The following is an 18,213-nucleotide window of genomic DNA, read 5'->3' as shown; positions in this document are numbered from 1 at the left end:
TCTCTCTGGCGGCTTGGGTCCCCTTCTGTCCCCTACCGAGGCAGTGGGGTAGCAGACAATGCGAGAGGCGACCAGGGCTCTGGAGCAACCTCGTGGGCGTGAGCAGTGACTCAGGCAGCTGTGTGCACAGCCAGATGCTGTGGTCCCTGTAGGGAAAGCAGATGTTCGCTGGCATTGTTTCTGCTCCTGGCTCGTGTAGCCATCTCCACCCCAGCTCCCCTTTGAGGCCCGAACATGCGTTGGCGCTGGGCTTAAGTGAGCTGCTCTATGGGGAAAGCGGCTTACTCCACACAAGGACCTTGCCATGGTCAGTCTGGGGAGCTAGGGCTGGCCGGATCTGCTCTCCCTGTCCCGAGAATGTTCCACAGTGCACATTGGGGCAGATTGCTCATAACTGCAGAGATGCCTCAGGTCATCTGGGCTACCGCTCTCGTTCAGCTCTCATGTCTACTCTAAATCAGAATTTGCAAACTATAGCCCCCTGGCCAAATCCACAGCCACTGCTTTTGTAAATAAAGTTTTATTGGAACAGAGCCATACTTCTCAGTTGTGTATTGTCTATGGATGCTTTTGCTCTGCAGTCCCGGAGTTGAATAGCTGAGATCAGAGACTCTAAATGGCCTGCAAATCCCTTAAGTATGTGTTATTGGCCCTTTGCAGATAAAGTTTGCAGACCTCTGGCAAATCCTGCTGAGCAGGGTGGCTTTCTTCCCTGTCCCTTCTTGTAGATTTTGAGAACCTTCTTTCCAGTTGTGAAGTCACATCTCTTCCGCCTCTTCACTTAGTGTCTCCAACCTGGATCATCACAATGACGATGACAATTAAAATAATGCTCCTTTATTCTTAACCCTGAGCAATTAGCAGTTCTCGCTCCGTGGACTTCTGAGAACAGACCATTATACCTGTGTAATTATGTGACTCTCTTCTGGATTTGGGGGGAATCGTTTTATCCTTTAACTTGACTCAAGCGCTTAGGTTTTGTCCCGGCAGCCTTGAGAGCGGAGACTGTCTTCTTTAATGAGGCTGAGCTTGGGCTTCAGCTTGGGCAACACCAAACGTCTCCTCCGTCTCCTCAGGATACAGCTGTTCTTCCTCTACCAAACATGTATGCAGGCGACCTTTTTCCCTTCACTAATACTTTTATATTTTTTAGGTTAGTAAAAATTCCTATGTATTGAATAATAGTGCTGGGCAGAGTTTAATCCTTACAGTGACCCCATGTGGCAGGTATTTCTACTCTCCCCATTTTGCAGTGGAGGAACTGAGGCTCAGAGAGGTCAAGTAAGTTGCCCAGGGTCACACAGCTTGGATGTGCCAGTGTCAGGATTCAGACCCTAGCCCTGGAGATCGGATTCTGACCACTGCCCTACACCGCCTCTTCATTTATAGGTTTTTTTTTTTTACAGTGTCAAGCTTAGGAGACTCTCAGAAAACACTCCCTAGTGCTCTACCCCCAGATAGGACAGTAGGACCCCAGCCCAGGCTGACTGCTCACCCACCATCTCCTGGGCCAAGACCAGGGGAGCTCTCTCTGTCGTAGATCCCTCAAATAAACTCATTTGTAGGGGCTGGGGTTTCTAGATCTTCCTTTCTCCTGCCAGCAGGGCAAGGAATCCTCCAAGGCCCAGAGGTCCATCTGAGCCCAGGGTCTCTCCGTTGGCTGCCTTCCTTCCATCTCCTCCCCCCACCCCCCACTTTCTACTGCTTTCCTTTGAAGGCCCCCAAATGTCCCACACAAGGACTTTCCAAAACCAGAAGTCAGAATGCATTTCAGATTTTGCCGTTTCTGTTTTCTCGTTATTAATATTCCCTTAGCCCTCCTTAGGGGTTGCATGACTCAGGGAGACGCCAGAGACTCGTGTGGATGGATCCTTGCACATTTATGACCTGTACATAGTAATACTCATGCACCAGTCAACTTCTTCTGTTCTCCCCTGCTATTACTCCTAAGATTAGTTTCATAGTCTAATGGAGGAATAGCGGATTTCATGCTCCATGCTTCCACATACCTGTATATATTCTTTTTTCTAAATCTCAAATTGTGCACATTAGCTCAGGGTCATCTTTGCGACTCAGCTCAAAGATCGTGTCCTCTAGCTGGTGAATGTTCCTCACACCCTGCAGGTTCCCACAGAACTTTGACCTTATCTAGCAGAACACAACTCAAGATGCACTTGATGGGGAGTCTTGAAGATTCACTACCTAGTTGAATCTTCCCCAGGGCTGACTCCTGGACATCTGGATGTGCCCCTCACAGCTGGGGTGCGGGAGCATCCAGTATTTGCTGACCGAACGATTGAACTTACTATGCTAAAAATTTAGGATTTAGAACCCTGGTCATCTCCCTCCATGTGCATTTCACTACCCCTTGTCATTTTAGAAAGTACACGCTATTTAGAAGCCATTACAGCCTGACCATCTGGACCTTTCGGTGCATTCCACGTCATGTGCACAATGCTATTTTGTGTGTGTGGTGGGGGTTTGAACCTCATCTTGCAGATGAGAACGCTGAGACTTGGCGAGGTTAAGCAGCACAACCACGGCCCTCCACTGGAAGCAAACCAATGGACGTGGCGGCCAGTGGGAGCTGTGGCATTCCATGGTCTCCCTCCCGGCCTGCTTGAAGTCCAGCTTGGCATTTTTTTCTTTTTTCTTCTAGGCTCCCCTCCTTCCACCCAAAGGGTTAATTCCAAGTTGTTCCCAGTGAATCCAACTGAAAATGTTTATTTGTTCATACCACAGATTCCAGAACGGAAACAGCTCTCCATCCCAAAGATCGAGTCTCCAGAGGGTTACTATGAAGAGGCTGAGCCATACGACACATCCCTCAATGGTACATCCGGGGCCAGGGCTGGGGCTCAGATGGGGACCACTACTGCCTGCACAGAAGCCGGTGCTGGACGCAGAGGGTGGCCTGGGCTGCCGTTTGCAGAGAGCGTGGCCTGAATCGAGAACTGGCCATGGAGCCCTGGGCCTCTGCTCTGGTGGGGAGCTGAGCCGTACCGCAGACCGAGGCTGCCTGTAAGGAGGGGCTTGGGATGGTCCACGGTGAGCTGCTTTACTGTGTCTGAGGCTTTCGGTCTTCCCACCCGGATGGATGGTGCTGGATTCAGCACAGAAATGTGTTGGAGGAGAGGTGTGTTGGCCCAGGGGCACTTGGAAGCAAGGGGAATGTGGTCAGGCTGAGCCAGAGCCCTTTCCAGGGTGGGTTTCATTGGACTCATAGTTAACTGTGCTCACGCTGTATGCCAAGCATGCTTCTAGGAGTCAGGAACTCAGCAGAGCTCGATAGAGTCCAGAGTCGCAGCCCTTAGACTCTGTGAGGAAAGACAGAAAACGAATAAACCTAGGTCATGTCAGGGGATGAGACAGTGTTAGGAACGAAAACACAGGGGCTGGGTTGGGGTGGGAGAGGGTGTTATTTTAGGTAGGGAGGGGCTCTCTGCTAGCATGACCTTGAGCTGATTCCTGAATGAAGTGGGCAGTGGGGGAGGGCAGAGACCTGCAGGAAGAACGTTCTAGACTGCACAGCACACGCAGAGCTCCTGAAGCAGGAGGGTGCTCGGCATGCTTTGGGAGCAGTGAGGAGGCCAGTGGGGCTGGAGCTAGGAGAGAGGCAAGAGGTGGGGACAAAGGAGTCAGCCACAGGCCACAAGAAGGACTTTGGCTTCTCTCTGACAAGACTGTAAGCCATTGGGGGGTTACTTAGTGACTGACCCAACTTTGGCATTCGGTGCTACAGGGGCAGGGCTCACGCTGGACCCCTCTGTCCTCGGCCAGTGGTGCTCAGCCTGGGCTAGTCAGATCAGAAAGGCTCTTGGGTAGGGATTCGATAGCGCAGAAAGGCCCCACAAATTCTGGAAGAAAGAGAGTGTTGTGGCCTTTGCACCCAGGCAGCTGGACTCTGATCCTCTCACTCTGCCCTCCTCACCTCCATCAGCTTCCTTCCTTGCTAAGTGAAAGGTCTTTGGAAGCATAAAGCAGCTTGCAGATGTAAGAGGCAGGGGGCCTCGGTGGTAGGAATGAACTTGGCTGAAGAGGGTGTTGCCTGCTCTGTAAAGAGCAGGACCAGAGATCACAGAGGACCAGTCCCAGGAGCCACGTCGGATCCTTCTCTTTCTTCACGCTTCACCTACTGCCTCCGGTTGCAGGAACTGTGGGGGAGGTGAGGGCCTGTTTGGGTTGAGGTTATTTTTTTCTGAGAGGCTGGCTCTGTGGGCTTGAACCCGCTGAGCGTGTGGGATGTTGCCGAGTCACCGGCAGGGCCGTGATTGCAGACCAAAGCCGAGGGTGCGGCGCTGCTGTCTGGATGCGTCTGGAAGCGTCTGGAAGGTGGAGGCTGTGAGTCACCACGGCGGGTACCTCCGTGCGTCTTAGACCCTGCTCTCCCGGGTGTGGCCCATGCCAGCCTGGGCCTGCATCCCAGACGCTCCCGGGGGCCTGTTTTTGGGGCAGGCGCTTCATCTTGTCGTGAACAAGGGGCCTCGAGCTTCTCAGTGTTTGTCTCGGCCGTGAATTCATGTTGGTTTTAGCCAGGCCTGGGGCGCCACTGTGAGGACAGACTGCAGCCGGCAAGGTGGGTAGGAAGCCGTCGGCTGCCTTTCGTCTCCTGCCAGGACGAGGACCGAGGACGACCCGAGACTTGGTCCCACGTGCCACCGAGGGAGGGCTTCACCCGCGTTATCAGCTGGCTGCCCCTAGTTCCTGCTTGACGCCCCCAGGGCTGTTTGAGCAGGGAGACGGACAGGTCACGGCAGGCGGAATGGCCGTCGGCCACCAGCGATTTGTAGACTTCCCACAGGAGACCAGTCGCCTGGGTGCTTGTCCTGCTTTCTCAGCGCTGTCCCCGCACTGCTCTCAAGGGTCAGGCCCCTCTCTCCGAGTGAGAGTTTAATCAGCGCCCTGGTGGCCTGTGCAGATGGGAGGGCTGGTCCTGCTTGCACGAGAGGTCAGCTACTCGGCCATGAGGTCTCGTGCTGGGGTCATGGCAGATCCTGGAACAAATAACCCCCCTTGCAGTGTATAGCGACACAACACGAATCTCTGTCTCACGAACAGCGTGGGTATTACTGGTCCAGTAGGGAGTTGAGGCGCCTTCCAGTGTGGGCTCGGCCACCCTGTAAGGCCACAGAATCCTCTGCAGAGAGTGAGCACAGAACCCCTGTGTGCTTCTTAAAAGTACCAGCCTGAAGTGACTTTTACCCACATTGTGTTGGCGACGAGTAGTTACATGGTCGTCTCTGGAGGGGAAGGGGCTGGGAAAAGATGTCCTTGATGGGGCTGGGGCCTGTCCTGAGAAGCCCATGCTTCCAGTGGACAGGCAGCCATGTGGCCACATCTGGGTTGCTCTGTGTCTCTCTCTGCACTTGGGTCTGTCCCTCTCTTCATCTTGTCTCTCTCCATCTCGCCTTTCTCTGTGCTTCTGGATCTCACACAGGTCATTCTGGCGGATTTTCCCCCACTGGAGTCCCCAGATGGGTGCAGGTGCCTGAAGGAGTCATTTACGCCACGATCACCTTGGGTACTGCTTGTCCCCAGAGCTGGAATGCCAGTGATTCTGTGCCTGCTGCCGGGCTCTCAGAGCTCGGATGCATGCCCTGAGGGTGGCCTCTGACCTCTTCCCCGCCTTGTGCATGGGTCCTGCATGTGCACGCCGTGTATCACCCTTCCAGAAGGAGAGACTCACTCTGCCTTCCACAGACCCCTCCAGCGGCATCCGAATGCACGGGCAAAGGACCAGGGCGCTGCACGGTGGTTCTGCCCTGTGTTCCCAAAGACCTCCAGCAGCACACGGTGGGGGGGCGGTCCGCCCAGGGACGCAGAAAGGGGATGGAATTACCTGAGCCTCCTGCCTTTCACTCCTCTTCATCCTGTCACCCCTGGAAGCCACGTGTCTGTCCTACATTCATGGCCCTGCTATGATCGCTCTTAGAGATAAATGATAAAATGACAATACATTCGCCCAAGCTTCCCCTAAGCTACTCCAGGTAGTCTGAGGTACTGTGATTTGCTGGTTCTTCTCGGCTTCCCCGTAGCCCCCTGGAGGTGGATGGGCAGGTGTTAGAATTCTCCACGGACCAACCCCAGAAGCACAGACAGTGGGGGGATTTGGCCAGCTTCTTCCTGCTAAACTCTGTGACCTCCCTCTATTAATTTTTGTTGCAGAAGGAGGCATCCCAATGCCACCGCATCGTTCTTCTTATTTCCCTTATTGTATAGACTATACCATACTGACAGGGAGGACTTTCGTGTTTTAATAAAATCCCCGTGCTCCTATCACCGGATCAGATCAGCTCTCTTGAGTTGGTCCTGTTGCCTCTCGGCACCAATCCTTCCGCACGTGGAATTTTAACTGTGCCTCGTCACTTACCATCGTATTTTTTGAGCTACAGACTAGTGTTCAGAGGTCCCAGGGATGGTGGTTGCGCGGCCTGCTCCGAAGCGGGTGCATCACACTTTTCGCGCTCTCCTGCCGCTGACTGTAAATGGCTCTGGAATGAATATCTTGACGCGTGTAACCTCCCCCTCCCTTCTCTGGTTTCCTAGGATCGACTCCCAGGACTGGGGTAATTGGGTCAAAGGGTTTGGGTGTTTCTAAGGCTCTGGCAGCAACAGGCTGCCAGAGTGTTTTCTGAGAGGCGTGTGTGCATTTCCGTTGCTACCAGCAACGGGGGAGTTCGGTCTCCCATTGGCTACGCCCCTCCTCCCCATCTTTGCTTATTTTGTGGGTGTGAGATTAGGAGCTTGCACAACTTTTCTGTTAAGCTGAGAAGGGGAGCAGTACCACTGTTAGAGAAAGCTGTTAGAGAAAGCTGGTTGTTAGACACAGTAAAACACATTTTCATTGGCCCTGTAGCTGGATAACCGTGGCAGTGGCCTTGTTCTGCTGTTGTGTATTCTAAGTCAAATGTGGTCTGTCTTCCTAGTGCACCAAGTAGAAGGGGCTTCCGCAGAAGGGACGGCTAGGGGCCCATGGGCTGACTTTTTTCTGAAGGGGACCGGAGGGGATGTTAGAGGAGATACATTCACCCTGGCTCCAGAGGACGACAGAACGAGTCTGTAGAAGTTACAGGGAAGTAGATGGTGGCCTGACTTCCCAGCCATAGAAGGAAGTAGCCAGTGGCCAGGAGGTAGTGAGCTCCCCATCCAGAGGGAATTCAAGCGGAGGCTGAAGCAGCAGCAAGGTTCCCACAGACAGGATTCCTGTGTTGGGCCAGGGGGCTTGGACCAGAGGTCCTGAGGTTCTCTTTTCTCCATGTTCTGCTTTTTGGGGTTTTACTGATTCACTTTTTTCTTCACCTAGTTTTGCTTGGGCTTGAATAGCAGAATGGGGCCTGGAGAACAAAGCGACTCTCACAGGGTACGGTGGCGGGGGGCGGCAGGGAACAGAAACTGAGGCACGGGGAGTGTGCGCAGAACTGAACACGGTTTGTGCTTGGTGAGCTTTGGGATCCTCTTGAACAGAACAAATGCATGGGGTTGGCTGGTCGCCGGAGGTGGAGGAAGCATCGGAGGCGGAAACCGGCACAAGGGGCTGTCGGTGTTGGGAGGTGTGCAGGGGGAGGGAGGGCGAGTGGAGTCTGGGGAGGCTGGAGTGGGTTGGGAAAAGGGCTGTGACCAAGGCGGATAGCCGCCTTCCCCTCAGAGCCATTTCCTGCTGTGGTTTATCCCACCCTAAGAAACTGCAGCCCCTCCTTTGGGGACAAAACCAGGGACAGAGGCGGCCCCACCGTCGGGGGCCTGCCACGTGCCCAGCTCGGGCTCGCACGGCGGCCCTTCCGCTGGCCCCTTAGAATGCCCGGGTGCCAGGCTCCCGCCACTGCCTAATCCCTCAGGTGAGGACACGGAGGCCCCCAGGCGGGACGGTCACCTGTGGGCAGTGTCTTGTCAGAGGTTTCTCTGGAGCCTGGGATGACAGATTTGAGCAGGAAAAGGGAGAGACTCCTGGTTTGGGTGATTTGTGTCTGTGGCCAGGAAGGGCATCCAAGAAGCTTCACTGAGGGGGCTTGGGGGCCGGGCCTGCCCAGGTCTGTGGCTGGTGGCTGTCAGGGTGGTTCAAGGGCACAGAGAGCCGAGGGGGGGTGGATTGTGGCCCTGGCTGCCCTTCCTCCTGGACCAAGATTCCCCTACCCAGCGGGGCCCTGACCGCGTGGGTCTTCCCTGCAGAGGACGGGGAGGCTGTGAGCAGCTCCTACGAGTCCTACGATGAAGAGGAAAACAGCAAGGGCAAGTCGGCGCCGTACCAGTGGCCCTCGCCTGAGGCCAGCATCGAGCTGATGCGTGACGCCCGCATCTGTGCCTTCCTGTGGCGTAAGAAGTGGCTGGGGCAGTGGGCCAAGCAGCTCTGCGTCATCAAGGACACCAGGCTCCTGGTCAGTTGGGCTCCTGTGGTGTTCCCGTCTTCTCTTTCTTGGGGCCGGGGGGGAGTCGGGGAGATGGACCCTGATACCAGGCGGTTGGAGCCTTTTCTCTCTGGAGGCTTTCTCTCCTCCCTAACCTGAAATCGTGTGCAGGATGTCTTGTGCAGGGGTGAATGTGCTCCTTCACTAAGAAAGTCTAATGGTTTTCACAGGACTCTGCAAGGGGGCTGGGATCACTACCCCCGGCCCCCAGTCCGGCCGCATAGACGCGGTTTCCGGGGATCTTGCCCCCTGGTCGGAGGGCTCATTCTTCTTCACATGCCAACCTCTGGCCATTTGGGGCAGAGCCTGCTGCCCGGTCAGGACACCCCCGGCCCCGGTTCTGGCCGCTGCATTCACCTGTTGCAGTGTTGGAATCCGAGGCATTGTCTCAGAAGTCACGGTATTCTGGATCACTGATTAGAAGACAAAACCCATAAAGGAAACGGAAGATATTACTCTGACCACAGCCCTATTTCCTGTTATTCTAAATTACAATTCAGTTTTATGTTCTAACTTGAAGTTCCTTGGAATCATTATGAGCACGCTTTCTTCCCAGGTCACATCGCGCCCTGCTCTGCGCAGATATTCTTTCTGGGAATCCTGTTCCGCAGCCCTGTGAGGGCCCCCTTTAGACCCGTGACAAACAGGGGAGGGGCCAAGTATTTTGTCTGGGAGGGAAAGCAGGTCCCCTTCTTTTTTTTGCTGCAATTCATCTTCCTAACTAAGCAGCTAATGAGCTTAGCCTTTGTTCCCTCCGCACCCCTTCCTGAGGGTGGTAAGCGAGAAACACGCACAGGGGGGTCTCGGGGGGTCCTGCTGTGCCGCTGACCCGTCTCTGCAGACCCCGGCCAGGCCTGGTGGCCCTGGCAGAGCGGCACAGCGTTTCTCTTCCCTTCTAGTGCTACAAATCCTCCAAGGACCACAGCCCGCAGCTGGACGTGAACTTGCTGGGCAGCAGTGTCATCCACAAGGAGAAGCAAGTGCGGAAGAAGGAGCACAAGCTGAAGATCACGCCAATGAACGCTGATGTGATCGTGCTAGGCCTGCAGAGCAGGGACCAAGCGGAGCAGTGGCTCAGGGTGAGGGCGGCGCCGGGCTGCCAGGGACACATGCCTGCTCCCCTGCAGGGCTCCCAGGGGCGCCTCAGTTCCGGCGCCCTGGCTTTTTCTAGAAGGGATGACTGTTGTCAAGGGTAAAGGATCTCTAGTCCTTCAACTTCTCCGGGCTCCTGTGTTCTAAGTGGTAGCAGTCAGTCCTCACGAGAGGATCACAGCCCCCGGCACTATGCCTGGACTTGGGCTCTAGCTGAGACTCATTTGCCCTTTGGTTGCTGGAGAGGCATCGCCCGCCTCCTTATTAAAGACGCTAGACGGCAGGGTCGCTGGGAAAGCACTTACCAAGCGCCGTGCGCTTGGAGCAAGCAAGCCACCTGACCACACCGGGCGGAGCTGCACAATGTTAGTATCACCATTTTGCAGGGCTGCTGATTAGAGCTCAGACGGAGGAGGTGACTGGTCAAGGTCACCTGGCGAGGGAGTGGCAGCATCGGGTTTCAAACCCACGACTGTCTGGCCGCAGTCCTGTTGTCCTCCCATCACGCACGCAGATGGTCAGGTCTGCCCGCAGGAACGTGGCCCAGCCCCAGGGATGAGGAAGCCCGGTGTGCCCCGAGTTAAAGAAAAGCTTGACCAGAAGGTATAAGGTTTGCACCAAGAAGGGGCCCCTGGTTGCCGAGGGAGTTCCAAAGCCAGCAGGGCCCCTGGGGAGGCCGGACAGAGCCAGAGAGGTCCCGTCCGTCCTTGGTTCCTGCTGCCCCCTCCTCCGTCACAGCCCTGGATCTGCCCTCTCTCCCCATCCGCCTGTGCGCACACATACACGTACCTGCGTGCACCCACCTGCACACACACTTGCAGACAGACACACAAACACCTGCAGGCAGCTGTACGCACACACGTACAAATACTTGCATGTACACACAGACACTTGCAGGTGCGCGCTCGTGCAGACACATACACACACACACACACACACACACGATGCTCCTGCTCCCAGTTCCCTGTTCCCAGCCTGTTCCTCTGACCACTGAGGCCCACCTGTCCTTCCTCTGACCCCCAGTCTCCCTCCCCGACTCACATGCCCTCATCCTGAGACCCCTGCTGCTGGTTTCGAGGACAAGAACGCTCTCAGGAGGCCCAGCCTCCGCCGGCCCGCACAGAGTCCTCTTCCTCCCTGCTCAGAGGAGCACAGAGGAGGGCCTGGCTGTCAGGGTCTGACTCCGAGAGGCTGGCTGCACACTCTTGCGGTTCGGTAGGACTGGTGAGCCTGTGTGCTGGGCTCTCACCATCTACACGTATCTGTTTCGTTAAACCTACCTCCCTTCCCTGGCCTCCGTGCCCCAGCTCTACAGGGTGGGACAGGTGGATGGCCATGGGTGGGAAATGCTCAGTATGGGACAAGGACCCCAGAAAAGGAAAGCACGGGCGGGACTCTCCCGGAGAAGACCTCAAGCCTGGATTCCAGGCTTTGCGTGCTTCCCCCGCCTAGGGTGTCCGCGTATCTAGGCCCCAGCTCATGAGGATGGTACCTTTACACATGAGTCCTCACAGCCCCCCCGGCGCACAGGTGTGCCCCATCCTACAGGTGTGGTGACGGGGTCACGCAGCTAGTGGACAGACTTCCCACAGCGCCGTGTTGCGTGTTTGGTCCACCATGTGGACCGAGGTCCCGACCTGGAGTCCATCTAAGAAGTTAGATCTGCTGTATGTTTCCCCATCCCCATAGCCAGTCTTCCTTTGCTTCTTTGGCTTTTCTACGTTTGACCTTGTTTCCATAAACTGCTCTAAGCAGAGACTGAAAAAGGAGGGTCTTTGAAAGTACTCTTGCTGAGTCCAAAGGGCTCTGGATGGGCTGTGTGTGTGTGTGTGTGTGTGTGTGTCTGTCTGTCTGTCTGTCTGTCTGTCTGCCCGGGGTTGTTACCCTCTGTCTAGTGTGGCCAGAGCTTCCTCTGACCTGGGTGCCAGTGAAAAGGCTCCTTCTGGAGGAGGGTGGGGTGGACCGCGACAGGCAAGTCTGGAGAGCCAGTCTTGGCCCCGGGCAGTTGGCAGGCCTGTTTCCCGAGCAGTGGGAGGCTCTCCACAGCAAGCTCCATGGCCCCCGAAAAGCTGGGGGCGGTGGGGGGGACCTTAGCTGATGCAGTTCTTCATCATACCCACAGCTGAACGGCCATCCCTGCCCCGAATGAGGGCAAGGAGGGGCCTCGCAGAGCTGAGGGCTGCAGCTTTGGCCGTCTTTCGGCTTTGCTGTAAAGCAGCCCCCCCGCCCCGCTCACCCCCAGAACACATGGGGGTCTGCAGGAGAGGGGGCCGAAGGGACAAGCCTCCCCCCCCTGCAGCCTACCCAGTCCCAGGCCAGGTGCTGGTGGTGGGAGGGAGAGTTGCTGTTCCTTGGAAAGCGTGCATCCCCTTCTCTCTCACCGCCATCCACTTCCCCTGACCGTGAGGGGCTCCGCTGCGGTCTGGCCGTGAGTCCAGGCCTGAAGGGCCTGTGCGTATGGCTTCTCTCTCCCTTCAGGTCATCCAGGAGGTGAGTGGCCTGCCTTCAGAAGGAGCGTCCGAGGGAAATCAGTACAGCCCAGATGCCCAGCGCCTGAACTGTCAGAAAGTAAGCCTTTGTCCTGCCTGGAAGAGAGTGCAATTCTCTTACCTTCTCTGTAGAAGTTAGAAGTATGAGACTGAGATCTTTGCTTCTGCACTTCAGCCCAGTGAGTAAGAAACGTACAGTGCATGGATAAGGGCCAGTAGCTTCAGGTTGGCAGAAAAACTGATGACGTTGATATTCTCTTGCTTGGGTGCAGGACGCTTTATTGGAACCAAGGTCAGCGTGCCCTCCATTCTTAAGCAGGGAAATTCATGCTATGAGGCTCTTCTTTCTCATTTACTCCTGGTAAAGCTTCGGGGCTGGGAGACTGTCCCCATGTTGATTCCAACCAAAGGGTTCTGTTGCTCATTTCCATGGAGCCCTGGGGCCAGGTGCTGGCAGAGGGGAGGGCTGACCCCTCTGGCTTCGCATGCCAGGTCCCAAGTATCTGTAAACAGGCGCCCTGAAGCCTGGGAGTGCACAGAGCAGAGTGTCACTGTGCCTCACCCTGGGCTCCCAGGCCCCGGCAGGGAAGAAGGCAGAGGGTACGTAGATGTCTCAGGTGGGGAGGAGGTGCTCCCTTCTTCGGGAAGTCACAGGTCATCCCTCATGGAGTTCCCTGGCGAGGTATAGCAGTCCTCGAGCCCCCGCCTAAGCCCCGTCCCGTGGGTTGGGAGTCCCTCAGCGTGTTTCTCAGAGGTCTGGACAAAGTTGTTCTTTGAGAGAAGCTTGGTTGGAATGTTCTGAGTGCTTCACATTCTAACAACAGCCACCATACCCTTCTAGAAACTCACAAGTCCCCTAATAGCCCTGGGGATGTAGACAGGGATATTATCCGTATTTAAACACATGCACAGCAGGGCCCAGAGAGGGTTATAAGTGGGGCACCTGGTCTGGGTGGAGGGTGCTCCAGCCAGGGCTCAAATCATGGTCTGACCCTGTGTAGACAAGCTGGCCTTCCTCTGAAGCCTGATGTGTTCATGATGCTGTCAGTTCTTAAAAGCCTTCCTCATGCTCAGATGGTTCCCAGCCTCACGGTCAGCTTCAGCTGGGATGTCAATCTAAGGCCCAAAGAAGAGGGTCATCTCCGGGATGGGGCAGGGAAAGGGAAGGTGAAGGCAGGTCCCCCAGAGAGCCCGAGGGAAGCCTGGCCGATGTGCCATCAGTGACCCGGACTCTGCGGTGACCCCTAGCCTACATCCGAAAGCTGTCTCTTAGTTTCCTTTATTGTGATCCCTGAGGTAACCATTCCCAGACAAGATCACCCACTTGTCTCCCTCTTTTCCGCAGCTAGATACAACGGAGAAGTACCTGTCAGCCTCGGAATATGGAAGCTCCGTAGATGGCCACCCTGAGGTCCCAGAGGCCAAAGAGGGTACGAGCGCTTGTGGCCCTCAGCCTCGGCTTGGGAGGGGGATGGTGTCCCAGGCTGTGAGACAGACGTGGCTGTCTCGCTCAACCCTAATGGGTTGTTAACAGCTGCTTGCAACATGCCTCCAACTTATAAACTGCTTGGAAATAATACAGCTGATAAACCCGAGAGAAGGGGAGAGATGAGCAAATCGCGGTCAAGTTTTATGAATCGCCAGGGGTGGAATAGTCTCGCATCTCTTCTTGTTTGCTGACCCTAGACCCCTTCTCTTTGAGCCAGCACACTCTGTGAAGATTCTCAAGTGCTGACATAGTCTATAAGAGGAGTTGGTGTGGGGCGCTTGGTGGCTCAGTCAGTTGAGCATCCAGCTCGATTTTGGCTCAGGTCATGATCTCAGGGTCGTGGGATCGAGCCTCACATTGGGCTCCAGACTCAGCGGGAAATCTGCTTGAGATTCTCCCTCTCCCTCTGCCCTTCCTGTCTCTGCTGTCTCTCTCTCTCTCTCTCAAATAAATGTATCTTTTTTATTTATTTTTTATTTTATTTTATTTTTTTAAAGATTTTATTTGAGACAGAGAGCATGAGAGACAGAGAGCGTGAGAGGGAGGAGGGTCAGAGGGAGAAGCGGGCTCCCTGCCGAGCAGGGAGCCCGACGCGGGACTCGATCCCGGGACTCCAGGATCATGACCTGAGCCGAAGGCAGTGGCTTAACCAACTGAGCCACCCAGGCGCCCTGTATCTTTTTTAAAAAATAGAAATTATCTTTTTAAAAAATGGAGTTGGTGTCCCTCTCTTGAGTGTGTGTTTCTAGGGATACCTGACCCTGGACTGTGGCTCCTGGTCTGGGGGGCAGACGTGTTTGCACGCGCGTGCACGCATGTGTGCACGTGTGTGTGTGCACACGGAGGGGCAGAGGCGGCGGGAACGGGTGTGCTGTCCCCGCTTTTCCTCGCGGCGTGTCAGCGGGCCGTGTGCAATGCTGACAGATTTTTCTCTCATCTCGACAGTCAAGAAGAAATCCTCTCCTGGCCTCAAACTGAGCAACCTAATGAACCTGGGCAGGAAGAAATCTACCTCGCTGGAGCCTCCGGACCGGTCCCTCGAGACATCCAGTAAGAACCGGGAGGGCGGCTGGGACAGCGCACGCGGAGGGCTCAGGGCTCGCTTTAAGCATCTCTAGGGCCGGCAGCCCTGCGGCTCCCGTTTCTGTCCCCCTTCCCTGCGGGTGGCTCACTACGCCTCACCGGCCCCGGTCTTGCTGCAGTGCTCGATCCTTGTGCAAGTGACTGGTCCCCGACTGCTGTCCTCCCCGTGGCCTTTGAACAGTTATGTGCCTTTGATCAGTCTTGAAGGAGCATGGCAAGCAGCGCGAGGGAAGGGGGACCAGGCAGAGGGAGAACACGGTCCTGAGAGCTCACAGCCCAAGCGCCGTGGTGGCTTCCGACCCCGAAGCCACATGCTGTCACCGCAGCAGCTGTATGGACTCGGGGCTGGCACCTTTCCTTCCTGGAGGCTTCCTGGATCTGAGCCCTGAAGGTCGGGCAGGGGCTGAGCGGGCTGAGGTAGCGTCCCCCCCCACACCCTGGGCAGGAGCTAGGACTCCGAGATGGGGACAGTGAGAACCATTAAGGGGACGACGGAAGCCCACGTTGCTGGTACAGAGGGTGTGTCTGGGTGCCGCTTGGCTCACAGAGGTCATCTCTACTCCCCTCCTTCTGTCTGGAGGAAACTGAGGCCTTTCCCAGAAAATACCCGGGGGGAGCCTCTGTCCGGGCCCCCAACCTGGGACTCATGGCTCAGAGCTCTTCCCGGGGCCCGAAGGCTGCTACTGTCCACCTTGAGGCCTTTTCCTCCTCCTCGTGGAACCCATGTCCCAGCCTTGGGCCCCTTTCCCAAGTCCTAGTCCAGTTCTGGTTTTTGAGGCCGGCAGGGTAGGTGGGTGGAATGGGAGGTCAGCAGATGGGGCCTGCCTTCTAGAGCCCCTTGCTTCGCTGGCCAGGACACCGGGGTTGTGACCCAGCTCTGCCGGCCCCTGCCTGCAGCCTCGGGGGGCACACTGGCACAGAGAGCTGGCCTCAGTGAGTCGCTGCGAGATGTGGCTGGATTATTGCTGAAAGCCTCTCCAGCAGAGAAGCGTGCTCCTGTCCCCTGTGGCTGGGGAAGGGTGACAGAGAACATAGTTGCTCTCCTTCCCAGGACTTGGCACCTGCACTCCCTGCTTTCTTGACCCAGAGTTCTCTTCGGTCCAGAGAACTGTGATGGGCAAGTGGGGTTCTTGCCTGGATGAGCCAGAATTCCTAGTGCTTGAGCTTGAATTCTTCTGTGCTATTGTTCGTGTAGCTCTGGGAAACTCATGATCCCCGCTGTATGTTCAGCACTGGGTGGGTGGGAACGTGGCCGCGCACTGTGACCTGTCGCATGGCTTCGTACCCTGGGCACTGGAGGGGAAGGTGGCAAGTTCCTGCCCTGGAGAAGCTCAGTATCTGCTGGGGGAGCTGACATGGAAGCAGGTCTCACTGTTCTGGGATCCGGAGGTTCCGAAGGGAGGCCGAGCAGGGCGTGCAGGCCCCAGGGAGGGTCAAGTAAGTCTAGCCGCATTTGGGCGGATGAGAGAGAGCCGGCCAAGGGGAGGAGGGCTTTGCAGGCTGAGGCTGAGGCTGAGTGACCGGGTGATGGAAAGGCCGTGTGTCAGGGACGCTGAGGAAGCTAAGGCTCTAGAGGCCGGGGAGCTGACTGCACCTGCAGTGGGGCGACCCCGGCTGGGGACCTGGCTGCACGTGGCCTAAGTGACCAGGGCGGGGAGGGCTGCTTCCGGCGGGGCATGAGGCCAGGGAGCCCCATCCTGCACACATACCCAGCCAGCCTGCTCTGGCCAGCGACACGACTCCCTCCCCTCGGGCCAGACCTAGTCGGAAACGCAGCAGAGCTCTGCGGTCCACTTTCCAAGGGTCTGGCCACGCACACAGAGGCAGGGCAAAGAAGGTGCTGAGATCCCCAGCCTCCTTGAGGTGAGAGCGCTCCTCGGGCAAAGCGTGACAGGTCTGGGAATGGAGATTCTGGGGAAGATTCCAGGAGGTCCAGACGCGGTGACAGCCATGGACGCCCTTGTCCCCTCCTGCAGGTTACCTGAACGTGCTGGTGAACAGCCAGTGGAAGTCACGCTGGTGCTCTGTCAGGGACAGTCACCTGCATTTCTACCAGGACCGGAACCGGAACAAGGTCGCCCAGCAGCCCCTCAGCCTGGTGGGCTGTGAGGTGGTCCCAGACCCGAGCCCTGACCACCTGTACTCCTTCCGCATCCTCCACCGCGGCGAGGAGCTGGCCAAGCTCGAGGTACTGCCGGCCTGTGGGGGGGAGGCCGGGCGTGGGGGTCCGGGCTGTTGGCCGCGCTTCACAGACCGTCATCCTACAATCGGAGAGGCAGTGTAGCCCTGAATTTTTTTTGAGGTTTTTTTTTTTTTTTTTTTTTAACTCTTGCGTTTTACTTCTTTGCATTTAAAAAAAAAAATTTCCATTCCCTTTCTGACCTCAGAGCGGTTGGGTTGTAGGAAAGGGACAATGAGCTACTTCCTGCACCGAGGGCAGGAGTATTTATAACTCCCTGAGCTGCTTGAAAAACCTTCTGGGGATTCACAGTGGGTTTGATTTGGTTTGTGTATCACCAGATGGGGCCCGGACATAGAGACCACGATTGTTAGTGCTTATCTGGGGGAAGAATGAGGTTTGTGATACAATGATGTTTCTCCCACTCCCCACCCTCTGTTTGATGTGATGTTACATTTACAAAAATAAGAGGTGACCTAATGCGTTGCACTGAGCAGGGGCAGGCCTGAGCCAGAGTTCCTGACATGCGCAGGGAAGCACCGTCCCTGGTTCACCCCGTTCACCTGGTCCTTTCCCCGCTGGGGGTCTTCCTCCAAATTGTGCTCCAATACTGCCCTCTGGTGGCTCAAAGCTCCGCATTCCAGTTGCTTCCCGGAGGGGAGCCCGGGGACAAGCTTGTGTTCATCCACCCAGCTGTCCTGGTGCCAGATACCTACTCAGTACAGTAATGTGGTGAACAAGACAGATACGCAGTCATGGAACTTGGATTCTAGTGTGAGACTGAGATGTTATTCAACGAATTACCCAGTGGATGACTTAGTTACAGCTGCTGGAAAGCCATGGGGTGGGTGCTGTGAACTGTGGAAAAGCCCCACGGGCTGGGGGTGCTGTGCGATGAGGCTGGGAGGGTTGATCCTCAGAGCGAGGGGGCGCCCTGGAGGGTTTCAGGGGACGGCGGCTTGCTCAGCTTGGGATTGCGAGATGCTTCCTCCAGCTGCTGGGCAGGGGAAGGGATGGGAGGGCCACAAGAAGGGCCACGCTGAGACCAGTAAGGAGGCGGTCACAGTTGCCCAGGGCAGAGAGGGTGGTGGCTGGAGCTAAGGGTGCCCACGTAAAGCTGATGGAAACGCCCGCTGGAAAAGGAACAGGAGACGGAGAGCAGCTCGGTGTCGAGCTCCGCTCACAGCTCTTTGTCAGATGCCTCTCTGATGAAGATCACAGAGTAATGATGAGGCAGGACAGCTGAGTGGTGTCAGGCCAGTGAGAAGCTCTCCTCGTGAAAGTAAACCTGGAGTCTTCATAGAATTCCCAATGTTTTCTCATTAAAAAGGCAAGAAAGAGTTGGCATTTTAATAGATACCCAGTGTATGTACTGGATTAGACTGCGTTGTCCCAGCTCCAGCTTCACCGGGATTTACTTCCTTATTTATCAGAGCCAGCTGACTCGGTGTCAGGTACTTAAGATACCCTTTATCCTAA

The 18,213-nt window shown here is 56.1% G+C and overlaps 1 protein-coding gene across 5 annotated transcripts in view; it reads left to right on the top strand.

The window, feature by feature from the left end:
- Nucleotides 1-18,213, top strand: part of AFAP1L2 (actin filament associated protein 1 like 2) — a 94,734-nt gene that overhangs the window by 68,720 nt on the left and 7,801 nt on the right. For all 5 annotated transcript variants that reach the window (XM_035029522.1, XM_035029520.1, XM_035029506.1 and 2 more), the window contains exons 5-11: nt 2,743-2,833; nt 8,167-8,372; nt 9,302-9,481; nt 11,973-12,062; nt 13,329-13,413; nt 14,418-14,522; nt 16,532-16,743. In XM_035029522.1, the coding sequence (XP_034885413.1) occupies nt 2,743-2,833; nt 8,167-8,372; nt 9,302-9,481; nt 11,973-12,062; nt 13,329-13,413; nt 14,418-14,522; nt 16,532-16,743 (969 nt within the window). The remainder of the gene's footprint in view (nt 1-2,742; nt 2,834-8,166; nt 8,373-9,301; nt 9,482-11,972; nt 12,063-13,328; nt 13,414-14,417; nt 14,523-16,531; nt 16,744-18,213) is intronic.

Source organism: Mirounga leonina, unplaced genomic scaffold (assembly GCF_011800145.1).
Source record: "Mirounga leonina isolate KUSES-001 unplaced genomic scaffold, KU_Mleo_1.0 Mir_114, whole genome shotgun sequence".
NCBI classification, from domain to species: domain Eukaryota; kingdom Metazoa; phylum Chordata; class Mammalia; order Carnivora; family Phocidae; genus Mirounga; species Mirounga leonina.
The sequence above is the reverse complement of the archived record's forward strand: the minus strand, read 5'-3'. Positions and strand labels throughout refer to the sequence as shown.